The sequence below is a fragment of the Anopheles darlingi genome, chromosome X (assembly GCF_943734745.1).
Source record: "Anopheles darlingi chromosome X, idAnoDarlMG_H_01, whole genome shotgun sequence".
NCBI lineage: Eukaryota > Metazoa > Arthropoda > Insecta > Diptera > Culicidae > Anopheles > Anopheles darlingi.
Window position 1 is genome coordinate 2,550,001 of NC_064873.1, and position 24,262 is coordinate 2,574,262.

A 24,262-nucleotide genomic window follows, 5' to 3' on the forward strand; every position below is an offset into this window, starting at 1 on the left:
GCGCTGCCACTGCGGCCCAAAGTACCAACCGAGCGGGATCGGTTTCGACCACAGTACACTGCGGGCGTGCGTGTGTATGAGAGAGACAGGGTTAAAAGTGAGGTTAGGGAAGGTGGCGTGGCTAATGGGGACTTACGGTGAGATGCGCAGATTGTTGTACTGCTCCGGGTTGGTCAGATTGATCTGGATGAAGCCGAACTGCATGTCGACAGTGCGGGTGTTATCCCGGTTGCGGTAGTTGGCCGGAACGATCGTGTAGACGCCGGTGTTCGTTAGCTGCGTCTCGAGCATATCGATGAACTCGAGCTCGGGCCGGATCGTCGCCTCCCGGTAGCCCCACAGCGAGATCTGTACGTTCGCGTTCAGGTTCGTCGTCAGATTGAACCGGTTCCAGGTGATCCGTATCTCCGACGGTGCCCGCCGGTGCACATCGTCCGTCTCGAAGAAGATCCGATCGGTAGCGGTCGCGGGCGTTTCGACAAAGTACCGACCGCGCCACTTGAACCGATCCGTACCGATCGAAATCTCGAACCGGATGTAACCTTGCGCCTTCAGGAACGGTTGGATGCAGATGGCACGGTTCGTGTCGACCACCGTACCGACAACCTCCTCCGTATCGAACCGGCACGCCACCCGGTCCTCCCGGCTAAAGCACGGTCCGGTAATGTTAACGACCGTACCGCCGAGCATGTTGCCCGATTCCGGCGCAAACACTAGCGGCAGATGGGAGGCGTCGATGTCCTTGTTGCACGTACCGAGCATGATGCGCTCGTCGATGCGGAAGATGTGCCGACCGGGGAACCCGTTCGCCCAGCCGCGCCCCGTCAGATCGCGCAGCACCGACGCCTGGCTGTACGGTTTGTACTCGTACGCCTGCGTACCGTTGCCGGCATTGAAGCCAATCTGTGCCGAGAGAGCAAAGTATTGTTGAAGTGTGTGCGTGTGTGTGGAGTGAGTTGAGGCGTTGAACTTACGTAGGCCGGTACACCTCCCTCCCCACCGGTAGTATCACCGCCTGCCTCCGTGTGCGACGACCAGTTGATCTCGCCGTAGTTGAAGATGGCGTACGTGTACACCTCGTCGGTGGCCAGCACCATCTGGAAGCTGTTGGTCTGTTCGAGACCCACCCAAGAGTTGGTTAGCAAGGAGAGAGAGATCCGGTAGTCCGGACTGCTAGGGTGCTTACCCGGAACAGCGAATTGTCGATACCGCCGGCGAAGCTCATGTTCTTCCACGTGGTGATGATGACGTGCTTCGGCACGAACGTATCCGACCCAACCACACCCTCCCGGATGTCCCACATCACCCGCTCCCGCATCTCAACACCCGGCCGATCCGTGCGCGTCATCAGATCGCGCTCCATCCGGAAGTAGACGCCCGGTTGCCGCTGATCGAAGTCGGTCTGGTAGATCCGCCCGATCCGGCACTTGGAGAAGAAGATACCGATGAACGATGGGTCGTTCCGGCGTGGCCAATCCTTGATCGGGAACGACAGCGGGTAGGTGTAGTGTTCCGGGGGGTCGGAAAACTCCAGGAACCCGTTCATCGAGACGCGCGTGTAGTTAAACCGAAAGCCAAAGAACGGTAGCTGGAAGTTGAAGTTCTTGTGGACCTGCGGCATCGAGGCGTGAATATCGCGCTGCAGATCCCCGGTATCCTCCGGGCCGCCCCGATCGTAGAACGGGTAGAGGAAGTTGCGCCGGATTTGGGCGAGCCGCGTCGGGTTGATCGTGTAGCCACCGTCGATGCTGTGGTTGGGCGGTTCCTTTGGCTGCACGCGATTCATGGGATCTGTGTGAACAAGTGTGTGTGTGAGTGTGTATTGAGCCACTGACTCATCCTCGATACGGACGTGACTCATCGGATCGGAATGCTGCCCATATCGGGAGGATTCGGATTCGGATTTCCGGTCCCCGGATGAGTCACGCAGACCGGATGGGCCACTCCGGTAGTAGCGATCCCATAGGATAGGCCCTACAGCCCTTCCTAAAAAAGGCTGAATGACCCAATCCCAAAAGGGAGTTGAAGTAGAGTTGAGAGACTCTCCTTCAAATGGGGTCTCGCGTACCTTCTCGCGGCACCGGGACGAGCCAAACTCTAATCTAATCAATAGAAGCGAGGGAAGAGGAGAGCGAAAAGGAGACTCCTCTTCGCCCTCCCCCCCTTTTTCTATGGCAGGTGCTCGAGCAGATAAGATAACCCGACCTAGCCCGCTAGCAGCGCTTGGTCCGTGCCCTGCGTGAGGCAATCGCCCAGGTTGGGTACCACTTACCTTCCCAGTTGTAGTTGTTGTCCGCCAGATCTATGCTCGACAGGAAATCGTCGTACATGTAGTAGCGACCCCGTTTCGGCTGCCCGTCGCCCGCCTCGCCATCCGTTTCGACGTCGATTTGGTCGCCATCTTGATCGCCGGTGTCACCGTCGTCAACAGGGTCCTCCTGGTCCTCCTCCTGTTGCTCCTCTGGTTGGTCCGGATCGGTTTCTGCTGCCGGTTGATCGTGGTCATCGTCTACCAGGCCAGCGGCATCATCGCCGATGATGGGGTCTGGTTCACCGTCGGTTAACTCTTCCGCCCGTACCGCAGTTGATTGGGAGAGTAGCGTTACTGCGCACAGCAGCAGCAACAGCAGTAGTGTCTTCCACCGCATCCTGCACTCTCACACCCGTGTGCACACACACACACACACGCACGATGTGCACGGCCTTTTAGTCTCAACCCTGGGCGCTTTTCACAAACAGTATCGTAAAATAAAAAACTCTCACTCACGCACACACACACGGTCACACACGATCACACAAGGGCAAGGAAGGAAAGGGAATCTTTTTCCTGAGGTGCTCTGTAATGTTCTGCCAGCTAGAGCTAGCAAAAGGCCCAACCGGTCGGGGCGTAGTCCACTCGATAACTGGATACGGCAGTCGATATCGCACTACACCTGACCGTCGTCCTCTAAGTCTGCATATCTGTCTGCTGCTCAACCCTGTCGCGTACACACACTTGCAGTAGTGGCGAGATAAGCGGCCCCACCCCTGATAAGATACGAGACCCAAAAGGGGGGTTTCGGGGTGATGTGTAATTTGTGCTGCTCGTGAGAAATGCCTGTTTGTGCCTGTTGTTGTAGGCACTAGTGTGTGTACAAACCGGGTCGGGACGGTGGTGGTGGGACAGGTGCCGATCCGATCATTGTGGTGGCCACCACCCAGTGCCTTATCGATCGCAAACCCCTTTTTTTTGGCCGAGGCCCTTTACCTGCCAAGGGTTGTGCAAGTCAGTCCCGTATCCGAGTCGTCGTCGTCCGAGATAAGCGAGCGAAGCGATAAGGGACGTGATGAAATGATTCACGGATGCCCTGGGGGCGTTCTAAGAACGCTGCCGATGATTTCACCCCTTTCGCTGCGACAGTACGCAGGTATTTTTGCAGCCCACACGCGTATCGCGCGTTGGAATTTGGAGCAATGTCAGTGGTCACAGATTTAAACTAACGGTTCTTGTTTTTTTTTTTTTGAGGAGGTGGCCCTAATGCGCGGTCTGCTGTAGACTTCTTGGGGAAGTGATGAATGGAATGGATGGTGCTCCGTCACCGTCAGTAGTGTGTACTCAGAGGATGTCAACATCCTGCTACTATCCTGAGAGCTATCTGCTAGCTGTGTGTGTGTGTTGACAATCAGGCAGAACTACTCCATACCTATTGGCTAGATACGGGATTCTTTATTCATTTCTTTATTCTTCTCCTTGTTTAGTCTATTTTCTAGTATCCACATTATGAGATTTTACGCCTAGAAATGGGCAAAACGATAGAGAACCTTTAGACCGTTTGTATGTTTTGAAAATGGAATGTCGCTCGGTCGCTTGGAAAACATGGAATCTGTAAAAACGATTTGAAATGATCAATCAATGGGCCTAGTGTTGGATTGAGGCTGATGCTCTTACAATTTTATCATCGAAAGTGTACCAAAATATTTGATGATGATTTCAGAATTTACGCCGTTTTGCGTAAACGTATTTAGCACGGTTCAAAACCGTTAGAAATGGTGAGGTGAGGACTATCTTTACTTTTTTTTTCTAGGGCTACGATATACCAGGTGTATCAGCTTAAAATTAGCGTTTGCTTCTGGATGGAATTATCAAGTAAATTGAGCTGTTATCGACCTGTCATTTGTTTTTTTTTGCATGAGTTAGACACCTGTTAACGTAAATCAGTGTCCATCATAAGTGATTTCACGCAAAAACGAATGTTTTTCCTTGCGTAATCATGTCAAGTTTTGTGCCAAGATGATTAGGATGTCGAAAAATCGCTTGACGAGTGGTTTTACTCGCAAAATCGACAATCCTTTTGGAATGGTATACATAAATTACCCAAAAGATGGGAAAAATGTATAGCTAGCCGGGGAAAATACTTAGAATAAATTAATTTTTGGCTTTCTGTTTTAAAAAATGTGTTTTTTCGACCAAAAAAAAACGCTTAAAAGCTTACACACCTGGTGCAGTTTTCGCCAATATATTAAACATGCTGATCAAAGGGTTATGTAGAGCGTCTCGTGAGCTGAGAACGATTGAGATTCGAAACTGCTCCCCATGCCATTTTTGCTAGTTACTCAATATCATTTCTGTATTATGTAGAACGTTTTGTGAATTCAGTTGAGTTCGATTGAAGCTTCCTAAGCTGACGATCGTGGCTCGAATTCAAAAGTCAGTATGCAACGAAGTTCTATGCTATGCTTTTGGTAGCAGCTACTGCTGCTACTTCAATCCTCTTGCTGGATCTTGCATCGGATCTCGGTATGATGAAGAGCTGTAGGGCGTATTCCTATTGCCCAACATGACGAAAGCCAAGCCAAGTTTACCTTTTTTCATCGTTCCTGCTGCTGCTGCCGGATAGCAGGCAAGTGAATCATCCCGCTATCGCTGTAAAGATGCACACATACACTACTGGCACGCGCGGCCCTGGCGGTGTTTGTTTGTTACACATTGGTGGTGTGCGGTAAAGGAGCCATATTCAAAGCGATTCACGATTCACGCCCTGGAAGGGCGGTGCAATGTACTTAGCATGGGCTTTGCCATAAACCAGGTAACGCTTCGTTTCGTTTCGTTTATAGCATTTTGTTTATGGACCACACCAGAGGGAGCTGTGGTCTCCAGGCGCGCTCTTGAAGGCTGAAGCTTACCTCCTAAGTCTCTGGACCTATAGCGGCCGTCCTTACGAGCTGTGACGTCATTACTCGTATGTCTGTCGCAGCGTTACCCTCACCAGCACCAGCAGCGCCTTGCAAAAAAGGCACCCCATCCTCCCCCACCCCCCCGGCCACTCCCTTGGACTAATCCTAATCCGGTTAAAGACGATGCCGCATGCGGCTTATCGGGGAGGGGGGCTCGAGACTCGGACAACCCTTCCGGGCTCCGATCAATATCGTTCGACCGTACACCCCCACCTTCTTTTCTCCACAACCCCATCCCCCGCGTATCAATAGCATATCAATAGCTGCAACGTTCGCCGCAGTGTACTCCGGTTGTGGTGTCGAAGGAAGGACGATAAGATAAGAGGGGGGTGCCGCTGCTGCTGCTGCTGCGGCCTGCACCCTGAAGACGTTCAGCTGGGACAACGACACTATGACACTACGACAACGAACGCAGCGTTCGAAGGTGCTAAAACCCGCACCGCAACATCACAAAGTAACCCGGAAAGAGGGGGGGGGGGAGAGGTCTGTGTGGAAAACACCCCCACCCCTGAGGTGGGGGTGTCACCGCCATGCAATGGCATGAGCGTTTAGTAGCGGAGCAACAGTCGACACGGATCAACGCGAGCGATGGACGCTACGACCGAGCAGACGACGGTAGCGCGGATAGAGGAGAAGGAGGAGGAGGAGGAGGACACTACCGACAGGACGGCGGCCGATTCCTCGCCGAGCATCTGCTCGTCGACGCGCTCCTCGAACTCGTGCACGAACAGTGAGTGCCGGAAATCGTCGGTGTACGTGTACGGGGGTGGTACCGGCGAAGGTGGCGGTGGCGGTGCCGGTGGCAACGGAGGTCCCTTTACCATCACCCTCAAGCACTACGATTCGCTGGTGAGTGAGGTCAAGTGTCCGGGATGTGCGGAACCGATGGACGGGGCGATTAGTCTGTGCGCGACCGGCCACAGTCTGTGTGATGGCTGCCGCCACAAGTGCGCCCAGTGTCCGCTGTGTGGCGCTCGGTTTACCGAGCTACGCAACTACACGCTCGAGGCGATCGCCTCGAAAGTGCAGTTCCCGTGCCGGAATGCAGCGCGCGGTTGCACCGTCCGGCTACCGTTGCAGCTGCTCCGGTGGCACCGGGAACGCTGCGGTTACAAGCTGATCGAGTGCTTCATGGGAAAGGTATGGGATGGGTGTAGCTGGCAGGGTTGCGAGCGGACCTGGTTGGCGCACTGTGTCGCGGCCCATCCGGAGCAGGTGTACGATGCGGCGCAGCTCGAGCTACGGTGGGATTACGGGGCGGAGGTGGCGGCCCCCGGCACTGGTACCGGCACTGCACCGCGCACCACCCAGCTACAGCTCGTCGTCGCCTACTACCTGGCCCGGGCACACGGCGAAGCGTTCAATCTGTACCAGGTGTTCGATCCGGACAGCCGGACCGTCCTGTGGACGGTGATCTGTGCCACCAAGGAACCGAAGGTGAGCGCCCGGTTCGCGTTCGAGCTCGAGCTCTACTCGACCGTTGACAGCTGGAAGCTGCTAGTGCAGCGATTCCCCTGCCACTCCGAACTCGATCCGGACTTCCTCAAGGATGGACACTGCGCCAAGATACCGCTCGGTGAAGCGATCCGCTACATGGCACCTGATAAGGTAAGCACCTGATAAGGTACTACTACTGCTACTACTACTAGTTCTACTTCTTCCCGTCAACAGGTCCTGTACTATCGGGTCCGCATCCTGGAGGTGGGACCATCGCGCTGCCAGAGCCTGGCAACGATCAGCAGCAGTACTCCGGGCGCACAGCCACTGCCAGCCGCCGACTACAGCTGCACCAGTATCGAGCACGTCAACCTGAAGGCGGTACCGGCGGACAACATTATCATCCGGAAGCAGGCAGCAGTAGCACCACCATCAACGGAGACCAACACCAGCGATCATCATCACTACAATGAGGATGACGACGTGTTTCTGCCGGCGCACGAGGAGAAGGAGAAGGAGGAAAAGGAGCAGGAATCGCGGCTGTACCGCTGGGGCTCGTCCGGTGATGTGCCGGCGACCGGCGGCACTCCACCGGAGAAACCAGCGCGCGTTACCTTCGATCAACTGCAACAGAATGCACTCCACCATCACCAGCAACAGCAGCAGCAACAGCACCAGCTGGTCCGGGCACGGCTCGTGGACCAGGAGCAACCGGCACGGGTACGCCTGGTGGAGGCCTCCTCGGCCACGAATGGCCGGGCGCGATCCGCCGAGCAGCCGAGGATGAGCAACGGTTCGTGCGACAGTCTCGTCAACCGACAACCGGGCAGCACCACCAGCAAACCGGCGACCGGTCTGTCACGGTTCTACAACGTCACCATGTACAAGGCGGCCAAGTACCTCGAGAAGAAGAGCCAGCATCGGCCAGTGTCGTAGGGCAACACCCTTAACCAACAACAATTCAATTTCAACTTGAGAACTAAGTCCAACCACCATTCAACCACCTGTTGTCCTGCTCCTGGGGGGGCGCATATTTTGTGACAATAAAATGGCGGCTATCGCCTAGGCCTAGTATCTAGAAACAGGGCTGCCAGATGTATCAGTATCACGCACACACGAACACACACATTCTCCGTGTGTTTCAGTTATCAAAAGGTCGCGCGTTGTCATCGTTTCGTTTGTAGTATTCATTCGCCAGATTGCCAGAGAAACTCACGCAGTCACGATTCTATATGGCTCCACCCAAACACAGGTCATAAAGTGGAACAGCACACACACACACACACACACACATACGGTGAGCACATGCACACGGTGAGAATGGTGCTGCAGCGTGATGGATTCATTAAATACTGGCGCTTAGAGCACCGAATACCGAATACCGTTGATGGGCTCGATCAACAACAGCACGTCGTCTCTGGTCCTCTGGAGGGGGGGCCGAAAGCGCTCTTTGATGCGCCGTGCGCCCGTCAGTTTATTTTGCGAACTGCGCGACACAATGTGTACACATTGCGTACATTGCTATTTATAAATCACTTATCGAATGTTTTTTTTTTAACTATTTTCAATGAATTCCCCACGAATCCTTTCAAGAGGATTGTGTAATCGTTTTTTGTTTTGTTTTGTTTCGATCAATCGAAGCAACATTGACTGACGATATTGACTTTGGAAAAATCGAGTTTGAACATTTGAACTCTCGTCGAGTTTTCAAAAAAAAAAAAACAGTTGCTACTTAAAATAATTCTGTACTACTCGTTTTGTTATGCAAAATCGTAAAAAAAAATAAAACACTTTTTCAACATCAAATGGTGCAATGCAATCCAAACAAAAACATTCGAGGGCTACCGGCTGCTTGGACAACATTTCTCATCCTAGGACACCGTGAGCAGTGCACATTTGAAGCCATGACTGCCTGAAATGAATGCCTTTCTTTATGTGTATTCCTTAAACTGAGACCAGCTAATTCTTGAAAAGTTGTTGCTTAAGGGGAGGCTTCGGTATTTTATTTTATTTTTTCGCATTTATTTTTTATATTTTTTTATGAGTGTTTATCCTTTCAAGATTATTGTGTAAAGTTTTGGCATCAATCGCAGCAAAACTGACAAAGATATGGATTTTTGAAAATCAACCTTTCATATAAGGCTCAAAGCATCTCGCGACTTTAAGGGGGGCTTCGGTATTTAATTTTATGATTTGCATTTATTTTTTATATTTTTTTATGAGTGCTTATCTTTTCAAGAGTATTGTGTGAAATTTTGGGATCAATCGAAGCAAAACTGACAAATATATGGATTTTTAAACATCCGCCTTTCATACAAGGCTCAATGCTTCTCGCGACTTTAAATCGCGTTTTCCCAAAAACCAACGTTTTCAAAGACGGTGCCCATCGTAGCAAGAAAACTAATGGACCAATCGGTTTGAAATTTTAAACATATAATCTTTACACTATTTGCCAGGTAGCCCCGTCGAGTTTTTGCAAAAATTGTCGATACTTTTTTTTAGATAATTTTTTTAATTATGTAAGTGTCGTTTTTTGAGGCAATATCGAAAAAGTATCACTTTTTCAACTTCAAAAATCTGCCAAAAATCGAAAAATGAGAAATTCAGCAAAAAATTGACGGAGCTACCTAGATAAACTTATAATCTAACAAAGGAATATTCATTTGTATATTTCTGATGACCCGGCACGTGGCTACGATGGGCACCGCAAAAAGTATATTTTTGGAATCTTGCCTTTCTAGATTAGATGTCATGCACGTAGTTTTGAATAAATCTTCCCCAAAATAGAGCCAACTATTCTTGAAAAGTTGTAGTTTAAAATTACATTCACTTGAAAAAATTAAATTGAATGGTTTTTACACAATAAATCGTCAAAAATAAGCCTTTTTTTTGACCCGAAATAACCAAAGCCCTCCCTTAATACGACATTCGGGTGAAAAAATAAAGTATAATCATTTCGTCACAACATATTTTTACAAAAGACCGTCTAGATACTGAAAATGGCAAGAATCAGATCTTAGCAGACCAGAGTTTCCAGTTTGTTCTTTCGGGGTTTTCGCTGTTGTTGTTAAACTTGAAGTCGAACTCGCGCGAAATGTTAAGAAGGGCCACATAATGTTTATTTTTCTTCAGCACTTCACTTCATTAATTATTTCCCGACGATGGCGGGAATTTGGTCGTTTCTTTTTTTGTTGGTTTATGTTGTGTTGTTGGACGTTGGAGAAAATCCACGATCCCCCCAAAAAAAAAAAAACAAAAATCAAACCAACCATGAGCCTATTCGCGCGCGACTTATCTACACAACGCGAACGCGACACTACACGCGTCATGGCTCTTCTCCCCCATCCCGGGGGGAGGTTTTGTATAACCCAACTAATCCGTTTTAGGTTTTAGGCTGTTCGGGAAGGATACGCCAGCAAAGGCGATTGGAATCAGTACAATTGGGAAGCATTGCAAGCGTAGTCCCGTTCGCGCATGCTGTTGCTGTGCGCAAATGTGCTGCTACATAAACATGTTGCCGGCTGGTTGGCCACCCGAGTGCGAGTTTCAAATTTCCTGTGTCCTGTGGGGTGATTGGGGCACGCAGGCACACACATACGGCTGTGTGTGCGTGCATGTGTGAGGTGTGTGTTTTGCACAAAAAAAACTAGCTTCAGAGCCACTAGTTTTTCATCACGGCCCCGGGGAGGGGGGTGTGTTTTTGCGCCCCCAAATCCATTTATCGAATCCCCTCAAATGCTGGGTGGTACACTCCCCTCCCTCCCCGCGTGGTACACAGCCTCAACCACCACCTTCCCCCCCAGTGGTGATTCGGATGATTCAGTTCGTGTATCGTTAATCCTCGTTCGCAAATTCACGCGCACACACACACAAGCGGGAGGGCGCACTTAGTGGGACATGTGGGAATGTTCTTCGCGTTGTTCAGAAGTTCGCGTACAGGGGAGCGAAGGAAGAAAGAAGGGGACCGAAGAAGAAGACGGACGGATCTTACTAATCGAGGAGGAGGCGCGCGCACCGGATATAACCAGATGTAGGGGAGGGAGGGAGGGGGAGGGGGTTCCAAATGGGGGTAGGTTACTACTTCAATTCAGGCCTTCCAAACAGCGACCCGACGCTGCGCCCGACGCTGCAGGGATCGAAGAACGATCGGAACGCTTCCAAGAACCAACCAAGCGGTGGTGGTGGTGGTGGCGGGTGGGTTGGGAAGGATGTCGCCCGATATTCAATTACCGGCAGGCAGGCAGCGGCAGGGTGCAGCAGCAGCAGGATTCGTACGATGGGGTTGACCGCTAACCCGTGCCGACCAGCGGGCGTTGACACTGACTCGCCAGCGTGCTGCCGATTGCACACACACACACACAGTCGGCATGCATCCGATCCCGGAGGAGCAGTTGAGCTGGGGGAGCCTATCGGAAGCTAACCTCCTATCCTCCTCCTTCAGACCTCGCGCTCATCAGCGCACCCTCGCAAGCGCAACAACATATGCATATATACGGGCGTGTATGGCAACCCCTGGGTGTCTTAGGACACCCGAGAAGAGAGCGAGAGAGATGGAGAGAGAGAGAGAGAGAGAGAGAGAGAGAGAGAGAGAGAGAGAGAGAGAGAGAGAGAGAGAAGCGAGCATTATTGCATTGCACATCGTTTGGGGCGTTCGAGTGCGTCGAGACAGGGTTTAAGATAATTAGATTAGAAATGGCCGACAACTGACTGGTACCGCACCCCCACCAGGGGGTGAGGGGAGGCCCTTTACCCCCCCTTACCTACGAACGGTAGCAGAAGCTGTGCTGACTGAGTGGTGGGACTGGCGGCTTGCTGGTTGCTTTCTTTCTTTCTTTCTTTCTATCCTGCTCCTCCCAAAGTCCACTCCAGGCGACGTTCCAATTTGAGGTTGAGGAGGACTTGGAGGACCACTCACGGGGGTGGGCGCATCGGGCCAGTTTTTGACTACTTTGACTCGCCCGCAAGCCAACCGGTCCGGTTGCTCCTCATTCATTAGTGCACCGAGCGTTGAACCAACCGGACCGGTGTTCTGGGTGTTCTTCTCCTTTTTGCCCGCAACGCAGCCCGCAGCCGTTGTTCTGTGTTTCCCGGGCGTCTGTGTGTGTGTGTGTCGCGCGCGTAGCAGACGTTCTGTGAAGACGCCCACTAGCGGGGTATTAGCGCACCCGTTAGAGCGTTCCACCAGGCCGAAGAAAGGCGTCCTTTCCACCAAGTGGACCAAGTGTGAGTCTGCGCGCCCGCGCGCGCACCTGTGTGTATGTGTGTGTGTGTGTGTGTGTTGATCGTCTTAGTGATTGATCGTTTGATTGATCTTCTCCAAATATACCTAGCAGCCGAGGAGTCCAAAGTGTCTATCCAGCTGTGAGGTGTGTGTGTGTGTGTGCGAGCACGCCCTGAAGGTAGATTTATTTGTAAAGTGTTTGTTTGCCTGGACCATCAACAAACCGTTCTACAACTTGATCTACAATCAAACCACTCCGCACAGCAGCAGTAGCAGCAGCAGCAGCAGAAGAGTATAGACCAACAGGGGTGCTAGACGTCAGTTGCGCGCGGTGATCGGCTGCACAGTGTGTGTGTGTGTGTGTGTTTTCATCGCCCATCAACACGCCCGCCGGCTGAAGCAAGGAACCGGGAACCATCATGGCGCGGGTTTGTCTTCTTCTAATCTAGCTTCCCTTTTCTCCTTCTCCGAGAGTTGCGAGATCGCCGAGTACTAGCACCTGAAATTGATATTGCACTAACACGTAAACGTTGAAGTAAACACATCGAGAGATCTCGATCGATTCGATCGATTCGAATGCAACAGGGAGCGAACGGGGAAGGGGGAAGGTAGTGTGGGGGGGGGGGGGGGTGGTGGTAAAATCCTACCGCAACCGCAATTCCAGGAGGTCCATGACGTCATATGAGGTAACGAGCTGGCTTAGCGTACAACAAATCGCATTGCTACACTGCTGTGCTAGATAGATCCCCGCGTTCGATCTGGGGCGTTCGATTCGCTCTTCCTTGGGACACACACACACACACACACAGGCGCGCGCGCGTGCGTACAATTATACACACTGACTGTGACGCAACGGGTGACGCTCCCAATAGTGGCTATACCCTAATTGAATTACAACATTAACTAATCTAATTTAACCGCCACTCATCAGCTAAACTGGGCGCGTGTTGATGATCGTCACAGGAGCAGCAGCAGGAGTAGCGGGGATGTTGGGTGGTCGTGGTGGGTGGGTGGATCGCGCGCGTCCCATTCGAGCCCATCTGTTTCGAGATTTAGAATGCGCAGAACGCTCCGCTCTTGCTGGACTGTTGACTCACTCCCGCCAAGGATGATGCGCCCACGCGGTCTCCATTATGGGTCATCCAAACATCCGCTCGGTAAAGGGCACCATGTCCAATTGACCTTGCAAGTGGGTTAGTGGGCAGTTAGTAGCAGCAGCAGCAGCAGTAGTGGTCTTGTGCATTGCTTGCGCTATTCCATCTATCCATCGCTAAAGCCGCCGGTTCGGTTTTATCCAAGTGGGTTTTCCCTTGTTATTAATGGTTTTTCCTTGGGATTAATGGTAACCAATGGTTGTGTCTTGCTGCTGAGCAATATTCTTACCCGTTTGTTAGTATACTACCATGATGCAAAAAGTAACCGGAATTTTTCAATTTAAAAATCGCGGGATTATTGTTTTTGAATTCTGTTTTTTGTGTTACGTTAGCAGCACCGTTACGGACGCGTATGCCACAAGCTTCCGCTTGATAGGTGTTTATTTACATCTGTAGCAGTGATTTGTTTACACTAACAGTTTTAACAAAACTACATTGCTACATTTGCTTGCAGCAAAAATGAAATAAAGTGTTCCGACACATTAAAAATCTTGCAAAAGTGCTACGATGGCGATACTTTATCGAAAACACAGGTGTAGCAGTGGTATGAACGCTTTAAAAGTGGCTGTTGAGGACGATCCTTGCCCCGGCAGGCCATCGACATCGAAAACGGATGAAAATGTCGATGAAATCCGACAATTGTTGATCGAAAATCGCAAATTGACGATGAGGGATGATAGCTGAGACCTCCAACATATCATTCGGATCTGTTCCGCAAAAAAAAGACCTACTTTGTGCGGTCACAACTCGGGGATTCTCCATGACGATAATGCGCCATCCCGTAATGCGTTGATTATTCGCGAGTTTCTCGTTTAAAAACCAACACCAATACCATTCAACAAACGAGGCCAATTCACCTAATCTCGCACCATGTGACTTTTTCCTATTCGATTTCGACTCGAAAAAACTTCTTTTTTGGACTACTTTGAAGGGGACAGCTTGAATTTTGAAGAATAAACATGTCCTTTTTTTTGTTTAAAATGAATTCCGGTAAATTTTTGATCATGGTAGTAGTTGCTTGACAACAAAAAAAAATGACTGGAAGAAATCATGTGTAGTAGACAGGCGTAGTATATATGGTATACGCCGCGAAGAGATGGATAAAATGAACGTCTATCGATAGACTCCTTCTGCTCCGCCTCCTCAATGCACACTGCTACAGGTCAGGAAGCCGGGGAGGCCGCCGCCGCGTTGATAGTGACCACTCTTCGACACACCTGAATATTTGCTCACCTTTTCCTCATATGCAGCAGGTTTAGCAAATTTCAGGCTGGGCCGGGAGCAATCGGTTCCAGTAGTGGCATGTTTTTTTTTTTCGAAAAAGGGACGACGCCATTGCATTGCGCCGGAGCACAGCACAGCAGGCGGCACAATGACATGCGTGATGTATGCGTGTGTGTGCGGGCGTTATGCACTTGCAAAGGGTACCTTCCCTTTTACTGTCTAATTTTAGCAACTGACGCCGATGATGATGATAATATTCGCAGTCACTTAGGTTTAACCAGCCGTTCAGCCGTCGTTGGTAGAGACACCTATGGATAGAGAAGAAAAAAAAAACAAACAAACAATGAGAAGAAGGCACGTTTGGCGAACAATGGGACATGTCGTACCAGTGATGATGGAGCGTGACGGAGTGGCGGTGTGAATGGGTGAGGGGGTACTGGTCGCTGGTTCTACACATTTGCACACTGCACTACCACTTACGTCACGATCATCGATCATCGATCATCGATATCCATCGAGCCAAACAACTAAGCAGCAGAAAACCAATATGGCGCGAAAGCTAGAACAGGATCGACACCGATGCGTGTGTGTGTGTGTGTGTGTGTGCGCACACACTGTCCATGTCCACGAGGATTATGCTCCCAGCGCTGGGAGGGCTGGCCCCCCGGCTGGCTTCGGTAATTGAATTAAGGGGCCCAGAGGGAGAAGGAGAGAGAGAGGAAACGTTTGGTCTCCACAGCACTCGCTGGGCGGGCTCGGGAGTGCCAGGCTGCAGTGCCACACCCTGCAGCAGCGAGCGGGTCGCGCCCATCGCCGAACACTACTGCGCGCTCTCCGAAGGGCAGGACTTAATTCAATTAGTCCCGTCGCTACCCCTAGCTGTTGTGCGTGCGTGTGTGCGTGTGTGTGTGCAGAGGAGTGAGTAAGCCCCCATTCCAAGCACACATTCCAAGGCTCTCGGTAGTCGGTAGCGGTCGGTGCTCGGTTACCGACGAGCGGACCTTCAGTACTGCCAAAGTGTCAACTACTACTTACTACAAACAAATCCTCCTTGCGCCAGTAGTAGTAGTACTTAGTTGAGTCTTCTTTGCGGCTAATGCCACCCCCGGGGGCTCATTCGTCTCATCTCGGACCTCTGGACCGCCCTGAAGGGAGGTATAGCGAACATATCGACTGCAATCTCCTCCATCTATGTGTGTGCGTGTGTGTGTGTGTGTGTGAAGAGCTCCATTTTGGCCGACGCGCTTAGTGGATTTCGGTTCGCAGCCAAAGTAATGCGGGTGGACCGCTGCGTAACCATCTGTTGATCGTCATTGACGGTACGGGACAAGGGGACAAGGGTTGGGACGGAAAGGAGAGGGCAATGCCAGTAAATCTCGCCGCCGTTCGGTTATGGAGCGCCTCCCCCGCTCATGCTCTCTCTCTTGCTCTCTCTTGCGCTCTCTCTCTCGTTCTACTTTGCTCTGCTTCCCTGTTGTGAAGGCCACTCCGATCCGATCTTAATCGGCTGCAGCAGCAACCCGCACACACACACACACACACACGCACACACACGCTGACGCCGCCTATTAGACGCTCGCTCACTCACTCGCTAAACGGTCCGCTAAACGTCTCGAAACGAAGCGTCTTCGCAATGGCATTGTTCTCGCTGAGTTATGGTGTAGGATGTAGGGGGGAATGATGGGGTCTCAGGCCTCCACACCTCAGGCCTCCACACCACAACAACCAACCACTTCCACTTGCTACCCCAACCCCGTTTGGCTTTGTTCCCTGTACGATTATATTCAAATCTCTCTCTCTCTCTCTGCTCTCTCTCTCTCTCTCTGCTGCGTCTGTTTGTGAACTGACGCGTGACGCCGTTCGACGCCGGGGTGGTCGGAAACAGGAGGTCGATTGCCACCCCCTCCCCTTCCACCCTTCCGCCCTCTCCACCCTCAAAATTGAGGTCACCGGGAGCGTCTCTGCTCTGCACGCTCGTCAACCTTTCCCTAACCAAACTCCAGAACCAGAACCAAAACCATCTGCGTGACTCCAACGGTGCGCCAAAGCAGACCAGCCCTCCATCAACCCCCCCCCCCACCCCGTTTTGGGACCCCTATCCCCTCTAGTAACCAACCCCCTTTCCAACGTATCTAATGAGAGAGAGAGAGCCCTGGAATTGGTTCAACATTGAAGCCCTCCCCCCATTCGGGGGTAGGCTGGCCTTTGACTTTCTCTCCCTCCCTCTCTGCTATATCAACCCCTCCTTCCCCCATCTTCTGGTGATTCCCTTGGGAGTGGGCTCCGATCTGCAGCAAAGCTCTGAGCATCGTTCAATTGCTCCTCCAAACGTGCGACACCTTCGTCTAAGGGTGGGTTGAGGTTTTCTACGGGGGTGTATTGGGGATGGTGCACCTCTCTGACTGATCGCGACCGGGTTGATTGGACTTCTTCTTTCACTCCACAAAAGGAGAAAGGCTCCGAGGGCCCTCGCTGGATGGTTGCTTGAAAAAGGGATCGCTGAGCAGAGCAGAGCAGAGTAGAGCAGAGAGAGAGAAAGAGAGAGCAAGCGCTCGATCGTTCGTTTATGGCGGGGGGATGAGGGTGCCAGGCCGCGAACAAGCAAAACAAAACTGGTTTCTGCTCTGCGCGATGCTCCCGATAGGGTTCGCGCGAATGGTTTGGTGTTGGAGTCTGGCCGGAGTCTCTGGCCGGGTGGAAGGAGGGGGGGGGGGAGGGGGTTGCATTGCATGCGGGGTTGTCACGTCGCGCCCGGCGACCTATATATATTCGAACGAGCCAAACCGAAACACCTCCTTCAACCCCTGCCACCTACAACCTACCCCCTCCTCTCCTCCCTTCCCCTCTCGATCGTCGACGAAACGATCGGAACGGAGCGGCACCAAAAAACCGCCTGGAACACCTAGCGTTGAAGTTGTTGAACACAAATGTTCCTCCGTAGTGGGGGGGGAGGGGGTAGGGGCATAAGTCACCTCCTCCCCCTCCCTTTTGGTCAACAGTAACCGGAGAGTCGGAAGCAAAGCTAATTAGGAGCCCCAGCGGCAACGTGTGGTTAACATGCACCCGACGCCGTCTCCTTCTCTCTCCCCCTAACGGGGGGGGGGGGGGGGTGTAAAACAAACAGCTCATCCCCGGGGCACCGAACAATCGGCCAATCGTCGGCCTGCACGCGGTAGCACGGTTCCCCCCACCCCCCCTTCCCCTCACTCATTTCGCGTTTCGCGGGCTTGGCCCCTTTGTGCACCCCCCCAGTGCTAGGGTGTGCGTTTGTGTGTGTGTGCTGCGTCAATACTTCTCGCCGTTCCCTTTCTCGGAGGGGGGTTGATCTGGATCTTTTTCAGCGGAATCCAACCCCCTCTCTACCTCCCCCGCCCTCTGCTTCATTTCCTTCCAATTGATCGGCTCATCCGGCAGCCAGCCACAGCACTAAAAATAGCCCCAAGATGACCCAGAAGGACCACTCGACGGGGTGGTGGTGGTGGTGGTGGTGGTGGTGGTGGTGGTGCTGATGATTGTGTATCGCTCTCTCTCTCTCTCTCTCTCTCTCTCTCTCTCTCTCTCTCGCTCTCTCCGGCTCCGGGGCCGTACATATTGCCGACTTCAAAGAGGATTTCTCCGGGCAACATCCCCGATAAGTGCTCTATAATGAGCTGATTGGCACATCATCATCATCCCGGACCTACGGAGCCGGGCGCCATATTGTGGCCATATCGCACGTCCTCGGGGAGATCTTCTAAGCTCGGGGGTGGGGGAGGGGGAGGCGATCTACTCCAAGGAACCAGATTCCAGATTAGTAGTAGTGCAGCTCCAATAATCTTCATATTGGAAGTGTGTTGGTGGTTCTGGCGCGGATCTGGCCAGGAGGCCTCTGCCACAAAACAAAGGCCTCTAGATTGAGGGGGAGGAGGGGGGTGATGGCGCCACCAAAACTACTCAGGGGAGGGGGTGGTGAATAGGGTGACGCTCTATACACGCTGGCGGCGGCAAACAAAGAACCATAAAATTTGGTCCCCAGGCCCCAGCGCCTCCAGCTCCACTACGCACACAGACACACACACAGAGACAGACAGACACAAGAGCACCCGTGAGGGTGAGCTCCTTCTTATTGTTCTCCTCCTTTTTTTTCCATCCAGCTTCGTGACCGAAGAGAAGAGGACACCCTCCCTCGCCGCATCCCCTCTTTTCTGGGGGGTGGAGGATAGTGACCTACCTACGGGATCGATTCTGGCAGGTTCGACCTCACGGAGAGCGAGAGAGCGAGCGAGAGAGAGAGAGAGAGACGCGTTGCGCGCCCACAATCCATAATGCATGGCGTGCGACCGGCCGGCCGACGACGACGACGAGCAGCGCCAAGCTGTTCGCAGTCCACTCCCTTGTCCACTCTAGACGATGTTAGAGGCTAGCGAGGGGTTGGGGGTGTGAGGGGTTGGTACCAGTACCACTACGCTACTTACCCGTGTTTGGCGTGTTCGTCGTCGTCGTCGGCGTTGATGGTTTTGCTCCCGGTGACTGCCGAGGAGTTTGGTGTGTGTTTTTTGGGGCATTGTGTGGTTGATTGTTGTTGGACGCGGTGGCAGTGATGCGTGCTGCTGCTGCTGGTAGTGGTGGTGGTGGTGGTGGATATGACGCCGAGAAGGACTCCACGAGTTTCACGTGATAACGATGACGACGATGTCGATCTGAAAAGGGGTAATCGGCGGCGGGGGTGCTAGTTAGCATCATCAGGGGGAGGGGGTGGGGGTGCGCGCGCTCTAGTCTCTCTGTCTCTGACAACCCCATTCCAGGGGGGTCGATCACATGCGCGCGATCGGTCTAGATCCGTCTGGCATCCCCCTTCCCCCATTTCCCCTAACCGCCGCCACCCCGGCCGTTTGCTCAGTCGATTCGCAACCCAATTAGCGGGCCGCTCGCTGGTTACGGAGGGGAAATGGAAGGGTAGTGAGGGAAGGGAGCGCAGAGCGAACAGAACACACGATGCCGGGCGTTGATATTCGATCGGGTTCGGGAGGCGGGCCGGGCCAGGCCAGCGCGTGCATGACATGCACCCCGTGCACCCCCTCCCCCTCCCTCTGGCGAGCGACGATGGCGAGGAAAGGAGGCGCAAGCAACCAACATCTGGAGTCTGGATTGCACGCGCGCGCTCGCTCTTCCTCTCTCCTTCTCTCTCTCTCTCTCTTTCGCTGCGTGTGCGTGTGTGCCTACGAGTACGAGTCTTGGGAGTCTCTCTGGGGTGGCGGCGACCACCGGTTGCGGTGACCCGGGGTGACTATGTACCCAGCATCATCATCTTCAAAAAAAAAAAACCGTAAACCCTGCTCTCGACTCGTTCTCTCTCTCTCTCTCTCTCTCTCTCTCTCTCTCTCTCTCTCTCTCTCTCTCTCCCCTTGGTATACTATACAATCTCTCTACTATATGTACTCTGTACAAGCACACAGACACAGTGTGTGTGTGTGTGTGTTTGTGGTTCCAATTTCCACGTCGCCGTCTGGCGGTCTGGTCTGGGGAAGCCGCAGAAGGTCCACGGAGACCTTCACACCCCTCTCCTCCCTCGCTTCTTTTGGTTGATTTGCTGGAATGCCCCCCAAAACCGGGTGGTTTTTGGAGGGGGATGGGGTTTGAGGAGAGGAAATTGGGTTAGATTGGGTCCGGCTGTCGCCATCGCCCTTTCGCCCCTTCACCCTTCCCCATCCCCCTTCCCCCTTCCCCCTTTTGCACCAGGAGAGCTGGTGCTCTGGCGTGGCGATAGATAATTCAGCAGCAGTCGTTTGTCGTCGTCGTCGTCGGACTACAGGACGGTTTTTCGTATTGGTGACGGTTTTTGGGGTGCCTGGGGGGTAGGTGTAATAGGGGAGGGTTTTGATGAGGGGAGGCTACCCCCTAAATGAGCGAGAATGAAATATGCAGCAGCAGCAGCCCAATGCCGCGACTATTGTGATGGTCCACCAATTACACAACACACTGGTCACCGCCACCGGCCCGCGTACACACACATACACGCAGACATTGACGCACATACTGGCACTGGGTTTCTGGTTTGGCTGTTCCGTGTTCTGTGGATCGTTCGCTCGCTTACAACTCCTGGCCTCCTGCCTGACAGACTACCCCTAGAAGGACCCTAGTTTCTTCACACACACACACACACACACACACGCACGCATCGTGCAGCAGAGCAACGCGACTGGCAGACAGACAGACAGACAGACTGATGGATACGGACGGATACGGACGGATGGATGGATGGAGCACACTGGAAAGGAAAAACACACACACGCACACACACACACAGAGGCGGTACTGCCTACACCAACACCGGTTGCGGTTCGCCAGAAGGACGACTACTATGCGACTGACTGACTGACTGACGTCCGAGTAAAAGGACGCAACAGCGAACGTCGTCGTCGCCGCCTCCAGCAAGCAGCGCCCGAAAGCACAGAAGAGGGTGGGTGAGAGAGGGTGCAGAGGGTGCAGAGGGTGCTAGGGAGCGAGCTCGCTCGCGCGTCCAGCTCGGACAGCGAACCGCAACCGACTGTCACTGGCTGAGCGTCCGCTAGTGCTCTCGACAACTTTTCTCCAAACCAACAACCAAAGCGGACCACCCTCTCTCCGCACCCCCTTCCCCGTTGCTTCCACTGTCTCCACTAACGCACCCTTCGTTTGGGTGTACTTGCGTGCGTGTGTGTGTTCGTATCCCTCTGGGTGCCCAGCGCCGGATGACTCAGCGTCGGCATTTAAACGTTCGCTCTCTCGCTCTCTCTCGCTCTCTCGTTCGCACGCTCCTACGCGCTCGAGTAGTGTGTAAAGGGAATGGAAAGGGACGCAAGAAAGGGTTGTGAAGGGGGGGGCGTGAAACCGGCTGAGAGGGAGAGAGAGTAAGAGAGAGAGAAAGAGAATAAGTGTGTGTGCGCGAGAGAGAAAGAGAGACCTGCGAGGCGCTTCAGATGCGTCCGTCCACCCGCATAACGAACCAAATTCAGAAAGAGAGAGAGAGAAAGAGAGAGAGAGAGAGAGCGAGAGAGAGAATGCGGAGAATGGGGATCGGGGGTAGGGTAGTAGATCTCTTCCTCGTCGTTTTCGTACGCCCACGCCGCTATGCAGCCCCCCCGCCGCGTGTGCCTTTTAACCACGTTGGAGCATCGCTCTCTCTCTCTCGTTCTCGTTCTGTCTGTCTTTCTCTCTCTTTCTCTGTTTAATTTTTCTGTTTTTGAATGTTTGGGAAGCTTGTGGATAGCGGAAGAGGCGCGCATCATACAAGCACGCGGACGGGCACACACACACAGAGAGGGTGTGCTTCAAACGCCCCCGCCTCAAAGGCAAAAATTACACATCAAAACCACTCTCTCTCTCTCTCGCGCGCGCTCTCGCTCTCGCTCTTTCGTTTGCCCCATAATGTCGCACGCCATGGCACGAGATGCATCATCATCATTTCTGGAGCTCCTAAAAAGAGAGAGAGAGCGAGAGAGCGAGAGAGAGAGAGAGAGAGAGAGAGAGAGAGAGAGCGCGCAAGAGAGAGGCAAATCCATGCACTTTTAGGGGTGATCCATCCAGCGGGTCTGGCGGTTTGACTGGCGGCTGGTGGCCGGCGGCCCCGGTCCTCTGAGCAATGCTGGAGCTGGTTGCGAATGAGTCATCCTGGCGATCTGCCTGCTGCCAGCCACCAGCTGAACAGCACCGGATAGCGAAACAACGAGAGGAGCGAGAACGAGACGAACGGAGTCCAGTATTGTGTGTGTGTTTCGGCTTCTCGAATGCGCTCCAAATTGCAATTGGCATACCAATTCGTTAGCAACAGAGTAGCAGCAGCAGCAGCAGCCGGGGAACGTCCAGCAGTTTGTACGCTTGTGGACACGTATGTCCACTGTCCATGACCTCAGCCTCTCTCGCTGGCACGTACGGAGACGACGCATGATATGATGGTATAGATGGTTGCTGCTGCTGCATCACTTAGAACGAACGTTTGGTGCTTCCATTGTTGCGTTGCTCTGTTTGCTCTTTGCTTGCCCCTTTGCCGCCAACCAGCGTGCACATACATGCACACATACCCGAACACACACACACATACACACACACACACACACACACACACACACACACACACACACACACACACACACACCTGTTGATTGTGACCACAGCCACGGGCCACGGGATCGGAACAATGATTCCGATTTGTTTGGCGCGCTTGCTCTCCGTGTTTACGCTCTGCACGGAGGGTTAATGGGTTTTAATTTTTCGAAAAATAAACATCCATACTCCGCGAACGGCCGCAAAATGGCGCTTGTTAGCGGGGGTGAAGTGGTGGTGGTGGTGGTGGTGGTGGTGGTGGTGATGGTTTGCGCTGCTCGCTGCGCGGCCACACACGCGCGCATCACGATTGCTTGTTCGCCCACTATGCGCACGTGTGTGTGTGTGTGTGTGTGTGTTTGTGGGCCGCGAAGATACCAAGCCGGAAGCAGAGCACCCACCCTCTCCCCCTCCCAAAGGTCCCCCATCAGCAGCACATCGTGACATCGAAACAAATCCAGATGGCGGATGATGATGATGATGACACATCAGCGGCAACAACAACAACAACAACAACAGCAGACCACAATGCAGCCCCCCTCTCGCGAATCAATCCGCACTGTGTGTGTGTGCATCGCGATCGCTCTCCGCGAACTCCGAACAGCAAGCAAGCAAGCAAGCAGCGGAGCAGCTTCTCAATTGCTCAATTGCGCAACTCTGCGGCTCCGGCTCCGGCACCGACATCGGCACGTGTTGTATGATGCAGCGTGCTGCGCAGCCCTCTGCACCACCACCGACCACCGCTCATTGCCAGCTGGCGGTGGCTTTGCGCTCCGACGGTTGTCCGACAGTTTGTTGTATATTTTCGTTTTTGGTTGGGTTTGGTGTTTGATTCGCGTTTTTTGTTGTTAGTTTTTGGGGGCAGCTAATATAGCTCTCTCTCTCTCTCTCACACACACACTTTCTCTCTCTCTCTCTCTCTCTCTCTCTTTCTCTCTCTCTATCTCTCTCTTTCTGGAGCTTCTCGATCCTGTTGGCTATCACCAGTCGATCACCAGGATCACCACCGGGAGGAGGTCACTGTCAGTAATGGCATTTCGGTGCTGGCGAGAGGGGAGGGGAGGCGAGGGGAGGTCAGAGGGAGTGCGCGTGCGTGTGTGCGGTGTGCGCATACACAGCACACAATGGTAGTGCGGTGACCTTCGGTGGCGTCCCGAAGCTGCCGCTGCTCTGCTTGGCCAGCGTTCCGTTACCGGAACAATAGGCCCCCCCCCCCCCCCCGTTTTCCTCCCCTTACCCTCTCCCCATCTGACGGATGGACGGGCACCGAACAGCGCATTCGGTGTGTGTGTACGCTGTGTGTCGTTGTCGTTGTTTCGCGTTCTGCAAGACTTAATCACGGTGGCGCGACACGCTTCGATGGGCCGGGAGATGAGATGAGGTTAGGCACACACACACACACACGCACACACACACATGTACACACACGACGCTTCGATGCGATCGCGACGCGCCGACTGTCGATTGCAGCCCGCCAAACATCGGCCAAAAGGGGGGGCCGCCAGTTGGTTGCTTGGCTGGCTGGCTGCTGCTGCGGTTACCACCCCATCCCATCTCCCCCACCCTCCCTTCGACTCCACCATCATCGGATTGTTGGATTGTGGTAATTTGTCACCCTTCACATGCTGCATGCGTCTGTTATTGCGAGCGCGCCCGGGAGTCCTTGCGCGCGCGAGAAGCAGAAGCAAAAGAAGAAGAAGAAGAAGAAGAGTCACGTCGCGTCTTGGGGGCCGCAAGGAAGTCGTCCATTCCGTCCCGCCATTCAGAGAGAGAGAGAGAAAGAAGGCATTTTGGGAAGGAAATTACTCAATTTCCGTCGCCCGTTCGTTCGTTCGAGCGTTCTATTTCTGTTCTCCATGGCAACGACGTGAGGTGAGGGGAGGGGGTGTAGGCAGGCTGGCAGGATCCTGCAGGAGGCAGAAAGCCAAGGAACCGACCGTACGACCGTGTT

At 53.2% G+C, this 24,262-nt stretch overlaps 3 protein-coding genes across 5 annotated transcripts in view; 2 read left to right on the plus strand and 1 right to left on the minus strand.

Moving 5' to 3' along the window:
• The window catches only part of LOC125950058 (protein mesh), a 6,925-nt gene extending 4,022 nt beyond the window's left edge, over positions 1-2,903 (minus strand). For 2 of the 3 annotated variants that reach the window (XM_049677666.1, XM_049677651.1), the window contains exons 1-5: positions 2,273-2,903; positions 1,187-1,791; positions 975-1,112; positions 137-903; positions 1-58 (exon numbers count right to left, since the gene is read on the minus strand). The exon at positions 1-58 is cut by the window's left edge and continues 969 nt beyond it. In XM_049677666.1, the coding sequence (XP_049533623.1) occupies positions 1-58; positions 137-903; positions 975-1,112; positions 1,187-1,791; positions 2,273-2,648 (1,944 nt within the window). In that variant the 5' untranslated portion in view covers positions 2,649-2,903. The remainder of the gene's footprint in view (positions 59-136; positions 904-974; positions 1,113-1,186; positions 1,792-2,272) is intronic. The other variant, XM_049677660.1, reaches the window with a different exon arrangement.
• Positions 2,904-5,732: 2,829 nt separating this feature from the next.
• Positions 5,733-7,918, plus strand: LOC125954611 (uncharacterized). The gene is made up of 2 exons (XM_049685069.1): positions 5,733-6,822; positions 6,886-7,918. Exons 1-2 carry the CDS (start codon positions 5,803-5,805, stop codon positions 7,585-7,587), a joined length of 1,722 nt encoding a protein of 573 aa, XP_049541026.1. The 5' UTR covers positions 5,733-5,802; the 3' UTR covers positions 7,588-7,918.
• Positions 7,919-11,658: 3,740 nt separating this feature from the next.
• The window catches only part of LOC125959148 (chaoptin), a 28,003-nt gene continuing 15,399 nt past the window's right edge, over positions 11,659-24,262 (plus strand). The window contains exon 1 of the mRNA XM_049692316.1: positions 11,659-12,300. Within this exon, the coding sequence (XP_049548273.1) occupies positions 12,292-12,300 (9 nt within the window). The 5' untranslated portion in view covers positions 11,659-12,291. The remainder of the gene's footprint in view (positions 12,301-24,262) is intronic.

What these genes read in the sequence shown, in the direction of transcription:
- LOC125954611 (XM_049685069.1), top strand. Translation starts at nt 5,803, where the DNA reads ATGGACGCTACGACCGAGCAGACGACGGTAGCGCGGATAGAGGAGAAG. An exon ending in GCTACATGGCACCTGATAAG is followed by an intron (nt 6,823 to 6,885) that starts GTAAGCACCTGA and finishes TCCCGTCAACAG; the next exon opens with GTCCTGTACTATCGGGTCCG.